Source organism: Ostrea edulis, chromosome 4 (genome assembly GCF_947568905.1).
Source record: "Ostrea edulis chromosome 4, xbOstEdul1.1, whole genome shotgun sequence".
NCBI lineage: Eukaryota > Metazoa > Mollusca > Bivalvia > Ostreida > Ostreidae > Ostrea > Ostrea edulis.
In genome coordinates, this window is record NC_079167.1 from 36,697,095 (window position 1) to 36,713,691 (window position 16,597).

The 16,597-nt window shown below is 33.0% G+C and overlaps 1 protein-coding gene across 1 annotated transcript in view; it reads left to right on the top strand.

Moving 5' to 3' along the window:
- Window positions 1–50: 50 nt before the first annotated feature.
- The window catches only part of LOC125670581 (nuclear distribution protein nudE homolog 1-like), an 18,548-nt gene continuing 2,001 nt past the window's right edge, over window positions 51–16,597 (top strand). The window contains exons 1-9 of the mRNA XM_048905822.2: window positions 51–163; window positions 2,872–3,025; window positions 3,994–4,142; window positions 5,075–5,120; window positions 5,621–5,711; window positions 5,933–6,109; window positions 7,205–7,299; window positions 11,033–11,127; window positions 15,021–16,597. The exon at window positions 15,021–16,597 is cut by the window's right edge and continues 2,001 nt beyond it. Coding sequence (XP_048761779.1) covers window positions 84–163; window positions 2,872–3,025; window positions 3,994–4,142; window positions 5,075–5,120; window positions 5,621–5,711; window positions 5,933–6,109; window positions 7,205–7,299; window positions 11,033–11,127; window positions 15,021–15,084 — 951 coding nt within the window. The 5' untranslated portion in view covers window positions 51–83 and the 3' untranslated portion in view covers window positions 15,085–16,597. The remainder of the gene's footprint in view (window positions 164–2,871; window positions 3,026–3,993; window positions 4,143–5,074; window positions 5,121–5,620; window positions 5,712–5,932; window positions 6,110–7,204; window positions 7,300–11,032; window positions 11,128–15,020) is intronic.

Below are 16,597 nucleotides of genomic sequence, written 5' to 3' on the forward strand. Positions count from 1 at the left end.
TTCAAAATATTTTATTTTATAAGCACCTGTTCTGGTTTCCAGTTTTATCCAACACTTTTCAATCGTACTTCCGGTGGTGAAGAATGGATGACTCGAAGAAGTTCAAAACACCCCAAGAGGAGATAGATTATTGGCGACAACAAGCAGAACGTTTCAAACAAGAGTAGGTTTCACTCTTAATTTATTTAGATACACGTTGATCCAATAAATTCTACGTTACACAGGTAATCAAAATTCGTGTTGTTGGAAATGTTTTGCTTGGACTTGATAAATTTAAATGTCGTGAAAAATACATTTATTGGAGTAAGTTAAATACATATTCTTTTTATTGAACTGTTTTGCGCAGAAATTGTGCTATTTCATTCGTGTATAAGATTCATTATTAGACTGACGTTGTCAGCTTTTCCCACTTGTATTATTTTAAACACTGTTTATTGTATCGGCATACTTCGGTTGTATTATATGAAGGGTATGTTTAACGATTGTTTGAAGGTAGCAGTTTTTTGTGATTCTTAGCTCTTGATATCAACAATGATCAAATCAAAAAGTGATCCATTCTACTTTGGATATATAAAAAATGTTTTGATAATATATGACAATTTAGCATTGCCTTATCAACAGTTAACTAAAGTTATGTCTGATGGCTTCCGTATTAAAAATGGTGAGAAATTCATGATTTTATGTTCAAGCAAAGTGATACTGATGGCAATTTTGTCTAATTAAGTATTCGGGTAATATGAGGAATCAAACTTATGTGATATATGTTAAAAGAGCAGTGGTAATATGATGTGCACATAAATAATGATCCAAAAATTAGCATGAATAGCATATTGTGAAGAGATTTTTTAATAATTCATAATAATGTCTTTTATGAATTACTATGTCTACAATATGTGAAATACTCACTACTTTTATTGCACATTTCACATTTATTTTACAGTAGAGTTGCTAAGTCTAATTTCTGAAGATTTTTATAGTTATTATTTTTTTTTAACATTTTGATGATGACAGGATTGTTACCAGTACTGTAACATTCATAAAAATCTTTCCAATAGCTTAAAATTTTTCACTAGTGAAATTTTGCCAATCACAACACTATAATTTGATGTGAGTATGGGGGCTGTTCGAAAAGTTCAGTCACAGAAAATTTCCATTGAGATCACAGATTATGCAAATATTTAATGTTTTCAGATTCATTCATACTTTATTTCCTGCCTTAGGAGATTACGACAATGAAAATATCACAAAGCATAATACATGTAGAGTAGGACAAAGAGGGGGGGGGGTAAACAAATAATAAAATCCCATATACATATTATTAAATGTCATGTAAAGAAAAAGGAGGGGAATGTGAAATATTTGTGAATTATATCAGGAACATTACTGCTGAATCTCGCACCTATGAATTTTACCTTATTTCCCCATGTGAAATCTGTTTCGCATGGTCAGTGATTCTTGGATCTAACTGAGCTAAAATATGCAATAAAAACATCATAAAATACACTGATAAGTCATGTTATAGAGATACATTCTACAAGTGAGTGAAACCACATGAGAAATGCGTGAAATTGAATGGTGTGTCTTTAAAAAAAAAAAAGAGTGAAAATCTTTGAAAAGATTTTTGACATGAAGTAACTATTAGAAGAAACTGTAATGTAAAAGTCTTTGAATCATATTTTACTTTTTCAAGTAATATGCAATTATTTTTTGAATTGTTAGAATTTAAATAAAACAAAACCCACAATCCTAAACATTGAGTAATTTTCTCCTAATTTACAGTGTTTGAGAACTTTTTGAACAACCCTCATAAACTGGGTATTGCATTTCTTAAAATCACTTACCACTATTGTGTTACACAGATATTTACTTTGTTTACATATTTACAGCGAACATAAAGTGCAAGGAAATGAAATAAACAGCAGTCGTGATGGTCATCTGTTACATTCAAAACATTTGACGTCACAATGCAATACGCGGATGCTAACTCAGTGTGGATTGAAAAGATCTAAGCTTATTGCCGCACACGGGTGGGAACATTTTCAGCACGGACTCCCTTGAAAACATTGGATTGAAATTCCAATTTTTGGTGGAATTTCAATCCACTTAGTTTTACTTTTATTGTATTCATGAATTATAATGTATAGCAATTCATAAAACATATTCAAAACGAAAGTATGAGGTCTATTTAAGAGATGAAAACCAAGAAGAACATAGTGATTTGTTCAATTTTTATAATCAATCTAACTAATCACAGAACAATGAGCGGGTAATAGGTCCGCGACAACTGCAGTTCCTGATTTCAATCAACATGTAGTTTCCACTTCTGGTGCAAAATATTTATGTAAGTTCAACTTTTCAAAATTCAGTTTCACTATACACATGTGATCTGCATACTCATTAAAGCATATTTGTATGGTTAACATTTCAAGAAAACGCTGTGGGTGTATATGGAACTCAATTTACGAAAAAAGCTGTACCCCATTTCTTATGCATATTTATGCATGCTACTTTGCTATTGCAAAAAAGTTAATTGCAATTAACGGGTAGGCCTACTATCAGTGCTTTCATCGTTATGAACAAGACTGTGTTAAATTATATGTGTATATTGTATATATGTAATAAACATTAAATTAAAAGAAAATAACCCACAAAATTAAATTTTAAAAATCTCCGGTCCATGCTAAAAAAAAAAAAGTTCTCACTCGTGCATGGCGATAAGCTTAGATATTTTTTCCGTCTGCCCATTGCATTGTGACGTCAAATGTTTTGACTGTAACAGACGGACATCATGAATGCTGTATATTTCATTTCTTGCCACTTTATGTTCACCTGTCTTATGTTAAAATGTAACAAATTCATTTTCTTTATTAGTTTGGAGGAAACTCGAGAAGAATTAGAAGAGTTCCAGATCAGCAGCAGGGAGCTGGAATGTGAACTGGAAGCACAGCTGGAACAGCTGGAATCGAAAAACAAAGACCTTATATCAGAGACCTCCAAACTTGGCAGTGAAAATGCTTCACTCAAAGTAAGAAATTATATTTAATTTCACAGTTTTAACTGAGCAAGCATGGTTCTTGTGACATGAAAATTTAAAAGTTGTTTCAACATGTTTGAATTAGGAATCACAGTTTTGAGTGATTGCATGCTACATTTCTTTCTTCTTTTTCTTTTTTTCTTTTCTTTTTAAACAAAAGTGAGGTGATTGTGTCATTTAATTTTCATTTTCAAATTTTAATGATGGTGCAGGGAGATCTTGGAAAATCAATTCCGTATATTTCATTAAAGGAGGCTTAGGACTCTCTATTCAACACATTACATGTCCCTCCCATAAAACATTGAAAATTAAGTGATTTAAATCTCATAGTATGTGTTCATCAATATAAGTCAAAACTTTATATAACATTATTTGTGTATCACCATGACTGTTTCTATGATGTCAGAAAGTGTTGTTTCATTAAATCGCAGTCATAAGTTCAAAATATTATCTGCATTTTGCTTTAAAAGTGACGGAACATATGTTTCTCAGACAATTTTTTCTCTTATTTCTTTCATAGATATTATCACTTTACACATTGTGTGAGTAAGCAGATGTGCTGTATGCTTTCCAACCACAAATTAATGGCATGAAATATCATTTTTTTTACTAAAAAAATTAGATTAAAACAAATATAAAATTATTTCATTTTTAGGTTTTATAAATAGTTAGCATCATCATAATAAGAATTGATATTAATTGTTCTGAAATGATAATAATGGTGATATATCTATTATAGCTCTATCTCAAAATGTAATCAAGGGTGCAGAAAATAATCGCATATAGTTCATTAGGTAAAATCCTTGTGATATCAAACCTATTCCAAACAGAAATTTCTAAGTAATCTCTGTTTACATATCAAGAATATTTTTAATATACATATATGATCATTTGTGAAACTTTTATTTGCATGTACAATCCAAAGAAATGTGGACTAAGTTTTTGAGGTTCCTTTTTAGGAAAAGATTGAGCTTTTACAAACGAACAGTCACAGACAAGTGTCCAATTTAGAGGATGAACTAGCTCAAGTCAGTGCCTATAAAGATGAGCTGCAGAAGTACATCAGAGAGCTGGAGCAGACAAACGATGACCTGGAAAGAGCCAAGAGGTATGAAATCACAGACAAGGCTCAAGTTTGACACAATGGAAAATCATACGGTATCAACTCCATTGCATTGTATTGTTGTATGTAATGTTAGTGGGCAACTAAAATTCTGTTTAAAGTGTTCATTGAAAAGAAATAATTATTTATTAAATGTTAATGTTCCTTAATGAAATTTAATTTGTCATTACAAATTTTCAGACATTACATTATTAGCTCATCTGAGCTGAAGTCTCGGATAAAAATTTGTTTGTTGTCTCTCATCGGTGTTGGCTTTTCATCTTCTTCTCCTGAACCACTGGGCCAATTTCAACCAAACTTGGCAGAAAGCATGCTTTGGTGAAGGACTTTCAAGTTTGTTGAAATGAAGGACCATGCCCCCTTCAAAGGGGAAATAATCACAAAAATGCAAAAATAGGGTGAATTCATTTAAAAATCTGAAATTTATATGAAAGCTTCCTGACATAGTGCAGATTCAAGTTTGTTCAAATCAATACCCCTGGGGGTAGGATGGGGATCAAAGTTTTTGTACAGGTTCAAGTTGTTAAAATCATGTGTCGTCTCGGTTTGAATGGGGCTGCAATAGGGGATCAAAGTTTTAAATACTAATACCGATGTATGTAGAAAAAAATCTTCTTCTCAAGAACAATTGGGCCAGAGAAGTTTACATTTGCATAAAAGATTCCAGACATAGTGCAGATTCAAGTCTGTAAAAATCATGGCCCCCAGGGGTAGGTTGGGGCTACAAAAGGGACCAAAGTTTTACATACAAATATATATGGAAAATCTTTAGATATGGGCCAAGGTGACTCAGGTGAGCAATGTGACCCAAGAGCCTCTTGTTTTAATTCACACAGCATGTTTAGAACTTCAGATGAAGAATTTGTATTGTTTAATGATGTTCTGTTAAAATGATTTATGATTGCAATACATTATAGAGCTACAGTTGTGTCACTTGAAGATTTTGAAGTGAGATTAAATCAGGTAATTTGAATTTGATTTCATTTAAGGAGTAAGTGTTGAGGTTGTGTGCATGGTTGATAGAGTTCGAGTTTCAAAAATCCTTAAAACTGCATACTGACCATAGAGTTTTATTTTCACGCAATAATTTTTACCATATGTGGTGTGTGTTAATCATCATAGCTATGTGTTCATTATTAAAACTGTGTTCTATAAGCACTCACATTGACATTTGCACTGAACATTAAAAAGTTACTGTCTGGTTTGTCAAACAATTGGTTCTTTGAACATACATTGTCTACTATGGAAAAGTGTTACAAAATGAATTGTGTATTAAGTGTTCTCTTTATTCCTTGTAACATCCAAAGTTAGTGGCCTGCATGGGCTCCAGGGTTTCAAACATTATCTGCAACCCTGGAAATCAAATGAAAGAATAATAGAAATATAATACCTTTGAACTAAATCTTCTGGTTTTTTTTAATGCTATTCCAATCAATCAATAATACAAATGTCTTTTATTTAAGGCCATAGAAAGGAATGCTTTCTTAGAAAGTGAATTAGATGAAAAAGAAACTTTAACAGAAACGGTGCAGAGACTTAAAGATGAAGCCAAAGGTAGGAAATTAAAGATGGAGAATTTATAGAGTGCAACATATAGAGTAACCTTGTCACAGGTTACCCTTACGTTTCATAATAGTGTTAGTATACAGTAAAAGTTAATTACAGTAATGAATGTACACTTATAAGACATTATACAAGTGATCATTTATCTACTTAAAATATTTCCATTGAAGCTGCTTTCTGCAGTATAAATGAAATCTATTTTCATGCAACAGACCTCCGATCAGAATTAAATGTGGTACAAACTAGACCACCTAGTTCAGCCGAAAACCTTGCCACGAAAGAAGATCGGAATTCCAATGCAATACATGTACCCATTAGAAAGAAACAAGACTCGATGGAAGAGAACAGCATTAATGACAAATCCTCCTTGTCAACGCCTCCAAACAGAGGTACATGTAGGAAGTTTTTCACTAGTCTGAAAGTTTGCAATACTCAAGAGTTTTTTGTAGTGCATTTGTTCAATGCCTTAAGGTAGTTCCATCCTCTTGTGACTTATCAATATTAATGGTTAAAAGTGGAAAAACTTTATCAATTTCCACTCAATATAGTTTAATTTAATTAATAACCAAAGAAAATATACATGTTGCCACCTTTTTAAAGATGTCAGACATACCAAAACAGAAATATACATCAACATCAGAAAATCCACATTTTCGTTAAACAGAATAATAAAAATATATAAAAACTTGTTGAAATGACAAAATTTAAGTATCAACAGTTTTTAAAAAAAAATGCTAATTCATAAATATGTATAGATTAATTGTGGATATTAGGGAAACCAATGTATAATAGACATCCAGTTGAGGAAGTTCCAGCATAGGAGTTATTGCCCTTGACAATTTTTTTTTAATCATGAATAATTGATTATCTATGGAAAATATAAACTTTTTCAGTATTAATAGTTTACCAGATTTTTTATTATATCCAGTGAATAAAATTCCTCAGAAAGATATATTTCTATCATGCGCAAAGTTTGATTTATTAAAATTTTTGTAAAAACCTATGACATCACATGAGGATCGATCAACCTTAACTTATCCCCCTCAAAAGAATTAGATTTTAACACTTCAGTTTTGAAAGCAATTTCATTAATTAATGATAGTGTTTTTATGCCCTGATTGCCCTTCAGATCAAAGAATTTGAATTTGTTGATGGACATATATGTGCATCTGTATATCATATGCAAGGGTTAAAGGTCATCATGATTTTCAGAAATTTTTAAGGTCACATCCAGAAAAAACCCATGGTTCTCATATCTAAAAGCCAAGTATTTGGTGAAGGAGCAATCGCTACAGTGTGCTTATGTGTTAGGTTTGACACAGCCTTGGCATGAGCAGGGCTCAAACTCATGATCTCCCGATTATGGAGAGAAAGCTCTACTCTTGCACTTCTGCTCAATACATGCACTTTCCTCCAATCTACTTGTATCAAACAGTGATTTCTATATGATTTGATTATGACTACATTTCAAACTAAATTTTCAGGTATACCCATGAGATCTTCAACAAGCACACCTCTAACACCATCAGCAAGAATCTCAGCTTTAAACATAGTAGGGGACCTTCTTCGAAAAGTTGGAGTAAGTGTTTCTCTCATTCCATGCCTGTCATGTTTATGCACTTCATAGTAGTGTGTACGTAAGTTTGTACATGTAATATACGTAAATACTGATTGGTTAATAAGGTATTATGGTACTGATTGTCCGTGTTCAGCAGAGTTTAATTTCAATGTGTCAGCTTCCCCAAATGAACAAATTTAAAAATTTTATCTGAAGTGCATTTATTGAATTTAGAGTATTGTGAAATATAAGGGCATGGAAATTGAATTTTGTACATTTGTCATATTCAAAGTGGTTCCATTTTAAAACTGGCCCAACACGAACTTATTTTTGATTTTTTTGCCATCATGAAGTGACTATACTCAAAATCATCACTCAGAAGTCAGCAGTGCACCATACTTCAATTAAAACAAAATCATCACCCAGAAGTCTGCAGTGCACCATACTTCAATTAAAACAAAATCATCACCCAGAAGTCTGCAGTGCACCATACTTCAATTAAAACAAAATCATTACCCAGAATTCTGCAGTGCACCATACTTCAATTAAAACAAAATCATCACCCAGAAGTCTGCAGTGCACCATACTTCAATTAAAACAGATGAAAAAGATGTAAAGGAACAGAAAAAGCTTGTTTATAAATCTAGAGCAACACATTTTCTGAGTTAATGTTTGAAGTGTTACTGGTCCCAAGTCCACCTATTGTGAGGACAAGTTAAGTGTGAATGTGCAAGTAGAAGGTTAAGCCCTGGTAACACAGAGGAGTTTTGTGGTCTCCATAAAGAAACTTCAATGTTAAGGAAAGCAAATATACCATTTATATCTGAGACACTTTCTCCAGAGGGTTAACATGTGAAAAGTATGTGCCCCATTTAGTGGGAACTTCACCTGTTTAGCACTACAGAAACTGAATTGATAACAAGTGCTGCTTACAGATGTTGACTTGATTTTCACTGTGTACAGGTACAGTGTATGATGTATAATGATGTGTTTCAAAAGTTTTAAGTCTGTGCTAATACTTATCATTTCCATTAGTGGAACTCTTCAAATTAAAGGCACGTAAAGTCGTGCTACCGGGACAACATAATATAAATACATTACTTAGGCATACGTAATATGAATTATGGTATTGAATAGATATTATAACCGACTGCAAACCACAACATTGATTAAAATTCTAAAGTCAAATTTAGGAATTGATTATTCTTACAAGAAAACAGACAAATTTATTAAACTATGTGAGGGAGAGAAGCTACTAAATCCAACACAAGAAATTTTCTTGTAATTAATGTGATTAATATGTTTTTAAAGTTATTCTGTCAGACTATGAAGATATTCTATTTTATCATACAATTAGGACAGGTTCATATGGCATGGACTTTGTAATCGTACACGTACACACACACACCCCGGTCAGTCTCCATATTTTAGAACAAGTTATATACATGTACAGTATATATGCCAAACTGCATTTTTTAAAGACGTTTATAACACTAATTAACACACCTAATGCGTTTCCAAACTGCATCTAAGCTAATTTGAAAATTACAAAATATTGATGGACTTGGATGTCCAGAGAACATCGTTGTTTGGAATTTTTAAAATAGGTGTGTGGAGTATAAAAAACATGTAACATCTTTAATGAGATAGTGTTAGAATATTTGAAAAATACAGTTTGACTAATGGTAATTTTATTGAAAAATACACCATGTATTTTAACTCTTAAAAAAAGGGGGTGGGGGTGCTATGTACGTTTCGTTCCATTTATGTCCCAGTAATCTCGCACTTGCTCGCAAGATTTGTGCATTTTCTTACCAATGATGCACAAGAGTCATCAAAGCGCGATAACTCCAACGAGCTTGTAATGAGAAGTATTAACATACTTTCAGTAGGGTTACAACCCTTAGACTTGGAAAAAAAATTATTGAATTGTTTTTAAGACTTTTCATTGTGTTCAAAGATATTGAATTGATTTTCAGTATGTAGTTGTATATTGATGTGCAACAGAAAAAGTCTATATTTTCAACAAAGTTACAACCCAAATTTTCATAGAATTTGAATAGTTCTGTGGACTTTTTTCTCTGCTGGAAATATTGAACTGATTCTCAGTATTTAGTTGTACATGCTGAATTACAGATGAAGTTTAGATGATGTTTTAATTGACTTGATTTCAGCACAATATGGCCTGTGGACTCTGAAAGAGTTCTGTGGTCTTTGGACTTCTCATTTTCATGGAATTTTGTTTTCTAGACTTTTCAGATATTCATTAATTAAACTGGGTTTTTAGCTAATTTTAATGTGTAATTTTAATAAGTTTTAGTTCAAACTACAGGTGACTCTCGATGGCTCGAACTTCGATCTCTCGAAGTGAAATCATGGTCCCGATTTTTCTCTCTATATAACAAAGCAAATTTACTATCGATCTCTCGAACGTTCGATCTCTCAAAGTTCTTGATCTCTCGAAGTGAAGTTGTGTCCCGTAAAACACATTTCATTGTGTTTCACTCTCGATGTCTCAAAGTGGTGGTAGCGTATACCCACCGTTATCCAAACGTGTAATAATTTCCGCTTGAGCCTTACCTGGATTTTGTTGAATGCCGGAGGGGCAGAGCTTGAAGCTAACTTTTTATGTCACCAGTCCAGTCGGACTGATGGGGTATAATTTCAACCAGTCCACAGAAAATTTTACCAGTCCAACAAAGTTTTCCAGAAATAATTAAACATATTTCGTTAATGTTATTAAAATGAAATTAAACTCAATATGCCTCAGACAATATTGTAACACTTAAATGTGGGATTTATATTTACGAATCAGATTCGTCTGATATCTACAGATCGAAGCATGCCAAATGTGTGTATAAAATTTCATAAGTATATTTTCCAAAATGATGCTTTAGAAAATTAACCAGTCCCATCAGACTGACTAAAACAAATGTCAGTCAGTCCACCATACTTTTAACCAGTCACAGACTGTTGGGCATATGTTAATTTCGAGCCCTGAGGGGTAATTAGGTGTTTATATAGGTGAAATATCGTGGGTGCTTCTTTGTGGAGGTGACACACTTGAGAATATAATTGGCTTATTGGTCAGTTTACACCTTGCACTAGGGTTTGGGTCGTGGTGATTAAAATTCTATATAATCCGACTATGAATAAAATCTATACTTCGTTTTGACGTGACAACGAGAGAGTACGTTTTATACATAATTTAGAAATCTACAAACTGTTAAATTTCTCGAGTTTGTTACTCTAAAACATCGTTTTACTCATTCGGGTAAAGCGACATAACATTGTGCTCTGTTTAGTTTGCGATAGTAAAGCGTCATCGGAACTTGGTTTTGTATGCCTATCTAAGCATGATTAAAGAACAAAAAAATTCATAAACTTTGAAATGTTTTTATTAAGGCAAAATAAGGTTTTTTATTTTGATATCAAAGTACACGCACCTGACGAATATGAAGGAAAACATGTCAAAACGATATCATATGATCTTGTTGGTATACATTTATGGTTATTGTAAAATCTTAACCATACCGGCGGACCTTCAATTTCCGAATTTCGATCTCTGGATTTCTCAAAGTTTTATTAAGGTCCCTTGAACTTCTAGTTATCGAGAGTCACCTGTAGACTTTTTTTTAGTAACATTGTAATCTATTGACCATACTTAGTATTTCTAGTACATCTAGTTTAAATGTTATTAAGATATTTTCTTTTATTAAGAATAACTTTACAATATTTTTTTTTCATTTTACAGGCTTTAGAATCTAAATTAGCTTCCTGTCGGAACTTTGTGAAAGATAATCCAAGGAGTGGAAAGCCTGTAGCAGCAAGTCCCACAAATTCACCAAGGTAGGCAATTATGGCATCATCTTATACCCCCAGCAAATGAAGGTTGAGAATTATATAGGAATCACTTTGTCCATCTGTCTGTATGTCTTTCCATCCATTTAAGAAATTTAGAGAGCAGCTGAATTGTCCAGACTTGTATCAGTGACATATTTACATGGGACAAGAATCAGATCCTTATTCATTATAAGGTGAAAAGGTCAACAGGGAAAGGAAACAATGTTTGTTGTTGTTGTTGGTTTTTTTTATTTAACTGATTTAGTATTTATCTGCAGTTATAACAATATTTCACACATCTTTAATAGCATGGAAATGCTTAGAGGGTCATGAATTTAAAGGGGAAGGCAACCCAAAAAAAATTTACATGATAAATGATAGGATTAATTATATCATAAAAATTGGTCATACTATTCTGTTGATATACGACCTAGATAAGCTTCAGTACTAATTTGAAAACGTTCGAAATTGAAACTTCCGCCATCTACAGAGGCTGCCATGATGTGAAAATCTTGTTTTCAAGACCACAAAAATCAATAATTTTGACGTCACACCGTTTGTTCCGGTTTTGATGAGATTCTAAGATGTGTATGTGATATGGTAGATTTTACGTATAAATAAGTTGATTGCATTAATGCAAAGGGGAGAAGTAAAAAAAAAAATTTGAAATTCTTGACCCAACCAAGTCATCTGAATCTGAAAAGAAACGACGATGTAAACTGTGAATCCATCATCTGCGTAATGACAAGTTGAAGTTAGAGATATTTGTATGAAGAAATGTGAACCTTCTATCTGGTCTGCAACTCGAATGAACGTCTTCTTTGCTCAATTCCCTCTTGCAAAAGAACGGACTCAAATCTATACGGCTCCAAACTTAACTGTTCATGACTTGCCATGTTTACAGTGCTGCTGATGAAATAAACCGGAACCGACGGTGTGATGTCATAAATCAAACTTCCAATGGTCAGCGGGTAATTTAAAATATATGATAGATTAATATTGATTTAATCATTAAGCAAGGATTTTTGGTCATTTACAATATCAGTAAGTAAAACTTTATTCATAAACGCAACAATGTGGTTAGGGTTGCCTTTCCCTTTAACAAACTTGAATCTGCACTATGTCAGGAGGCTTTCATGTAAATTTCAACTTTTCTGGCCCATTGGTTCTTGAGAAAAAGATTTTTCCCCATTTAAATAGATATAAATCTTTGATCCCCTATTGGCTCTACCTTTGACTTTTTGACCCTCTAAACAATAAGTGTCATCCCTCTCCCATGCTGTGTGAAATACTGTGGCAGTAGGTAACTGGTTGAAAAATAAATCAATTACGGCCAAAAAACCATATAACTTTGGTCAGAAGTACTCGGATAACCAGGGACTTATTTTACATCTAAGACCAGTATTTTTCATTGGACAAAAATATTTCTATTTCTGTGTAGAGTTTATGAAAATATGATTTTATGTACTTTTCATTTTCATTTCTTTGTATTTGTCATGCATTTACACTTGAGGAAATTGCAGCAGTGAATAAATTGTGCCAAGTATTTGTGGTTTAGAATTGTAAAACCTTTGTAAAATGGGTCCTTGGCCTTTAGATCCCCTTTTGTGACCCCACCCTACCCCCAGGGGCCATGGTTTTAACAAACTTGAAACTATATCAGGAAGCTTTCATATAAATGTAAACTTTTCTGACCCAGTGGTTCTCAGAAGATGACCCCTCCCTATTTTTGCATTTTCATGATTATCTCCCCATTGAAGGGAGCATTGTCCTTCATTTGAACAAATTTGAATCCCCTTCTCAGGAATGATTTGTGCAAAGTTTGGCGGAAATTGGCCTGCTGGTTCTGGAGAAGATTTTTCAAATTTGTCAGTGTAGTTTTGCTATTATCTCCTCTTGGAGAAGGGTGTTATGCTTTATTTGAATAAACTTGAATCCCCGTCACCCAAGAATGCTTTTAAGCTCACCAGAGCTAATAGCTCAAGTGAGCTTTTCTGATCACCCTTTGTTTGTCGTCTGTCTAAAATTTTCACATTTTCGACTTCTTCTTCAGAACCACTGGGCCAATTTAATCAAACTTGGCAAAAAGCATCCTTGGGTAAAGGACTTTTAAGTTTGTTCTCATGAAGAGCCATGTCCCTTTCAAAGGAGAGATAATCACAAAAATGCAAATATAGGGTGGAGTCATTTAAAAATCTTCTCTAGAACCACTGGGCCAGAAGAGCTGAAATTTACAGGAAAGCTTCCTGACATAGTGCAGATTCAAGTTTGTTCAAACCATGACCCCCGGGGGTAGGTTGGGGCCACAATAGGGAACTAAAATTTTACATGCGAATGTTTAGGAAAATCTTTAAAAATCTTCTTCCAAAAACCAATAGGCCAGGAAAGTACAAATTTACATAAAAACCTCCTGACATAGTGCAGATTCAAGGTTGTTATAAGCATGGCCCCTGGGGGTAGGTTTGGGCCACAATAGGGGAACAAAATTTTATGTACAAATATATAGGGAAAATCTTTAAAACTCTTCTCAAGAACCAGGGCCAAAAAAGTTTACATTTACATGAAAGCTTCCTGACATAGTGCAGATTCAAGTTTGTAAAAATCATGGCCCCTGGGGGTAGGTCGGGGCCACAATAGGGATCAAAGTTTTACATGTGAATATATATAATGAAAATCTTTAAGGTGACTCAGGTGAGTGATGTGGCCCATGGGCCTCTTGTTGCCAAGTTTGGTTGAAATTGGGCTGGTGATTCTGGAGAAGAAAAAAATGAAAAAAGTTGACAGACAGACAACAGGTGATCAGCTTTCAGCTCAGGTGACCTAAAAATGAATAGGTCAGCAGAATTTATACATTTACATGATGGTGAACATCTTTGTTAACTGATTGGTCCACCCATCTTTGTTTTTTTGGTGACAATACAGTATTCCCTTGTTGTGTTGAAATTATATTATAAGTATTCAGTGTGCGAAACTAACTTTAAAGTCCTATAGACTTTCGGTCCATAGTCATTTTATTTCCTATAGACCACAACAAATTCCTATAGACCGAAATTTATCGTGGAATATTCAATGTTATATAAAAATGAATAATAGACACAAATTCGGTTTGGTAATTTGTTCATAGTTAATTATATTCTTTTTCAAATTCATGCACGTCAAGCTTTTCAATTAGAATTTCATTTTCTTTTTCATTTTGTTCCAGCTCAGTTTCACTGCCTGATTCTTCATCTAAGTCACATTTACTACGTTTCATTTTCTCATGATTTTCTGCGACTTTAGCCTTACTGGAACTTGTTGTACTGACCGCTTTCTGTTTGATTCAAGTGCGTGCACCTTCCACATATTTTTAAAACCGTTCAAAAAGGACATTCCGAATTTACATGAAAATGACGTACATTGAAGTAAATATCAAATTGACACACACACACACACACACACACACACACACACACACACACACACACACACACACACACACACACACCACACCCCCTGTTGAAAATGGAATAATCTGATTCGAATGATTTGTAATTGCACTGTGGAACATTTTATTACAGCTAAGGGGTGAACAGAAACATTAGCATACTACATATAAACTGGTCCCACTTCTCATATATGTTTTAATAAGTGGCAGGGAACCAGTTTTTTACTCAGAATTCCTATAGACAAGTCAGTCTATAGCTATTTTGATCATTATAGACCGACTCGATTTTCTATAGACATTGTCTATCGGTTCATGGTTAATTTCGCACACTGAGTATTGTTATTCATAAATATTCTCATGTTTCGTTTGGATTGTAATTTTAAAAAGCTAATTTACTTAATCAATATTATTGTATTGTTTTTGTGTAATTGTTTAAAAAATGTACGTATATGTAATGATACTGTTTTTTATTTAGAGCGAAAAGATTAAACAGAGGAGCGTCAGTGCCTCCGCAGCAAGGAGTAAAAATTCCCGTTTGATGCCAAGCCAAACATCACATACAAACAATCAGTGATATTTTCTATCCAAGAAATCAGGGCAAAGTTAAGACATGCTCCTGAATTCAAACTATGACCAGTGCTTATGAAAACAGTTTTTTTTTTTATTTCTCTATTCAATTTTCAGGGTTATTTTCTAAGGTTGGGGATGCTCTCTTTGTTTTTTATGTATGAGATACTTGTAGACAGAAATGTTTTATATGAAAAATTGAGAATTGTGTTCCTTTCTCCATAATTTCAAAGTATGAAAAAACAGCTATCATTGCTTAATTTCTTGACTTTTTGCAATTTTTTGCAATTTTACAGATTTTAAAACATCTGTATATTTTTATTGCATTGAATATTGTAATTGTACAGGTATATGTTGTGAATACTCAATTGTAAATAGTGATTTCTGCTAAGTTATTGAGGAATCATAATCATTGATAAGGAATGTAGTTGATGACTTTAGATGCATGGTTAAGTTTAGTGTTTTTTGTTGTCATGGTTTATCACTTATTATATTACCACTTATTTTACTAGGACACATAGCATAGGGTTTTCCCCCGGGAAATGATAAAATTACGGATGTATCAAAATCGAAGGTAGACTAGAAATCTAGACTTTAAATTAAGATAAACTTATTAGAATAGTTATTACATGTATTTTGTAGTGATCACTTTTATGAAGGTTTTGTAAGAAAACTGTGTTCAATATATCATCATATTTAAATGGCAATCAATAATCAAATACATGAAAATAGAGGGTTTTATTAGAAGCAAGTCATGAATAACAAAAAATTTCATTTTTTTATTATTTAATGTTCTTTCGGTATAAATTTCTGCTTGATAAGTTTTATTTGTTTTCAGTGTTTAGAAATAACAAATACCCTTTAAAGGACCTTATCAGGCCTCAGACAAAATTGTTGAAATCTAATTGGTCAGATCTTGGTCACATGACACTGTGAAAAAAATGTATCATGAGAGAAAAGTTCATATTGAACGAGTAATTTATTGTCGGATTCAACTTGCAGCCGTGACAAAATTGGTGAAGCGATAAGTTGTATGATATAGACCCCCACATATACAGTTAGAGGTCTTCAACGTGATAAATTCGTTACATAGTTAGTTAGTGACCTGATACGGAAAAATACATGGTGTGAAAAGAAACCTGTATCAGGCGGGGCTTCGTATCTTTGTATTTTTCTGTATCAGGTCACTAACTAACTGTGTAACTAATAATATCTGTGTTGAGTAATCGACACCCTAGATTTTTTGTCTGAAATATAAAAACGCCTATTGATTTAATTTGAATTCCCATAGAGAACTGGGAAGGGAAACGGTATTTTTAAAAACAAAATCATTAAAGTCGTGTTTTTGATTGTTGACATGTATGTTTCATTATATTCACCCAACCTTTCGTGGTACTTTGTAATCTTTCACAAAGCTGCTCATGCTAATAAGTGAGTAAGCAGTGTTATTCAATATGGAAAAAAAATTAAACATTAGAAAGTTTA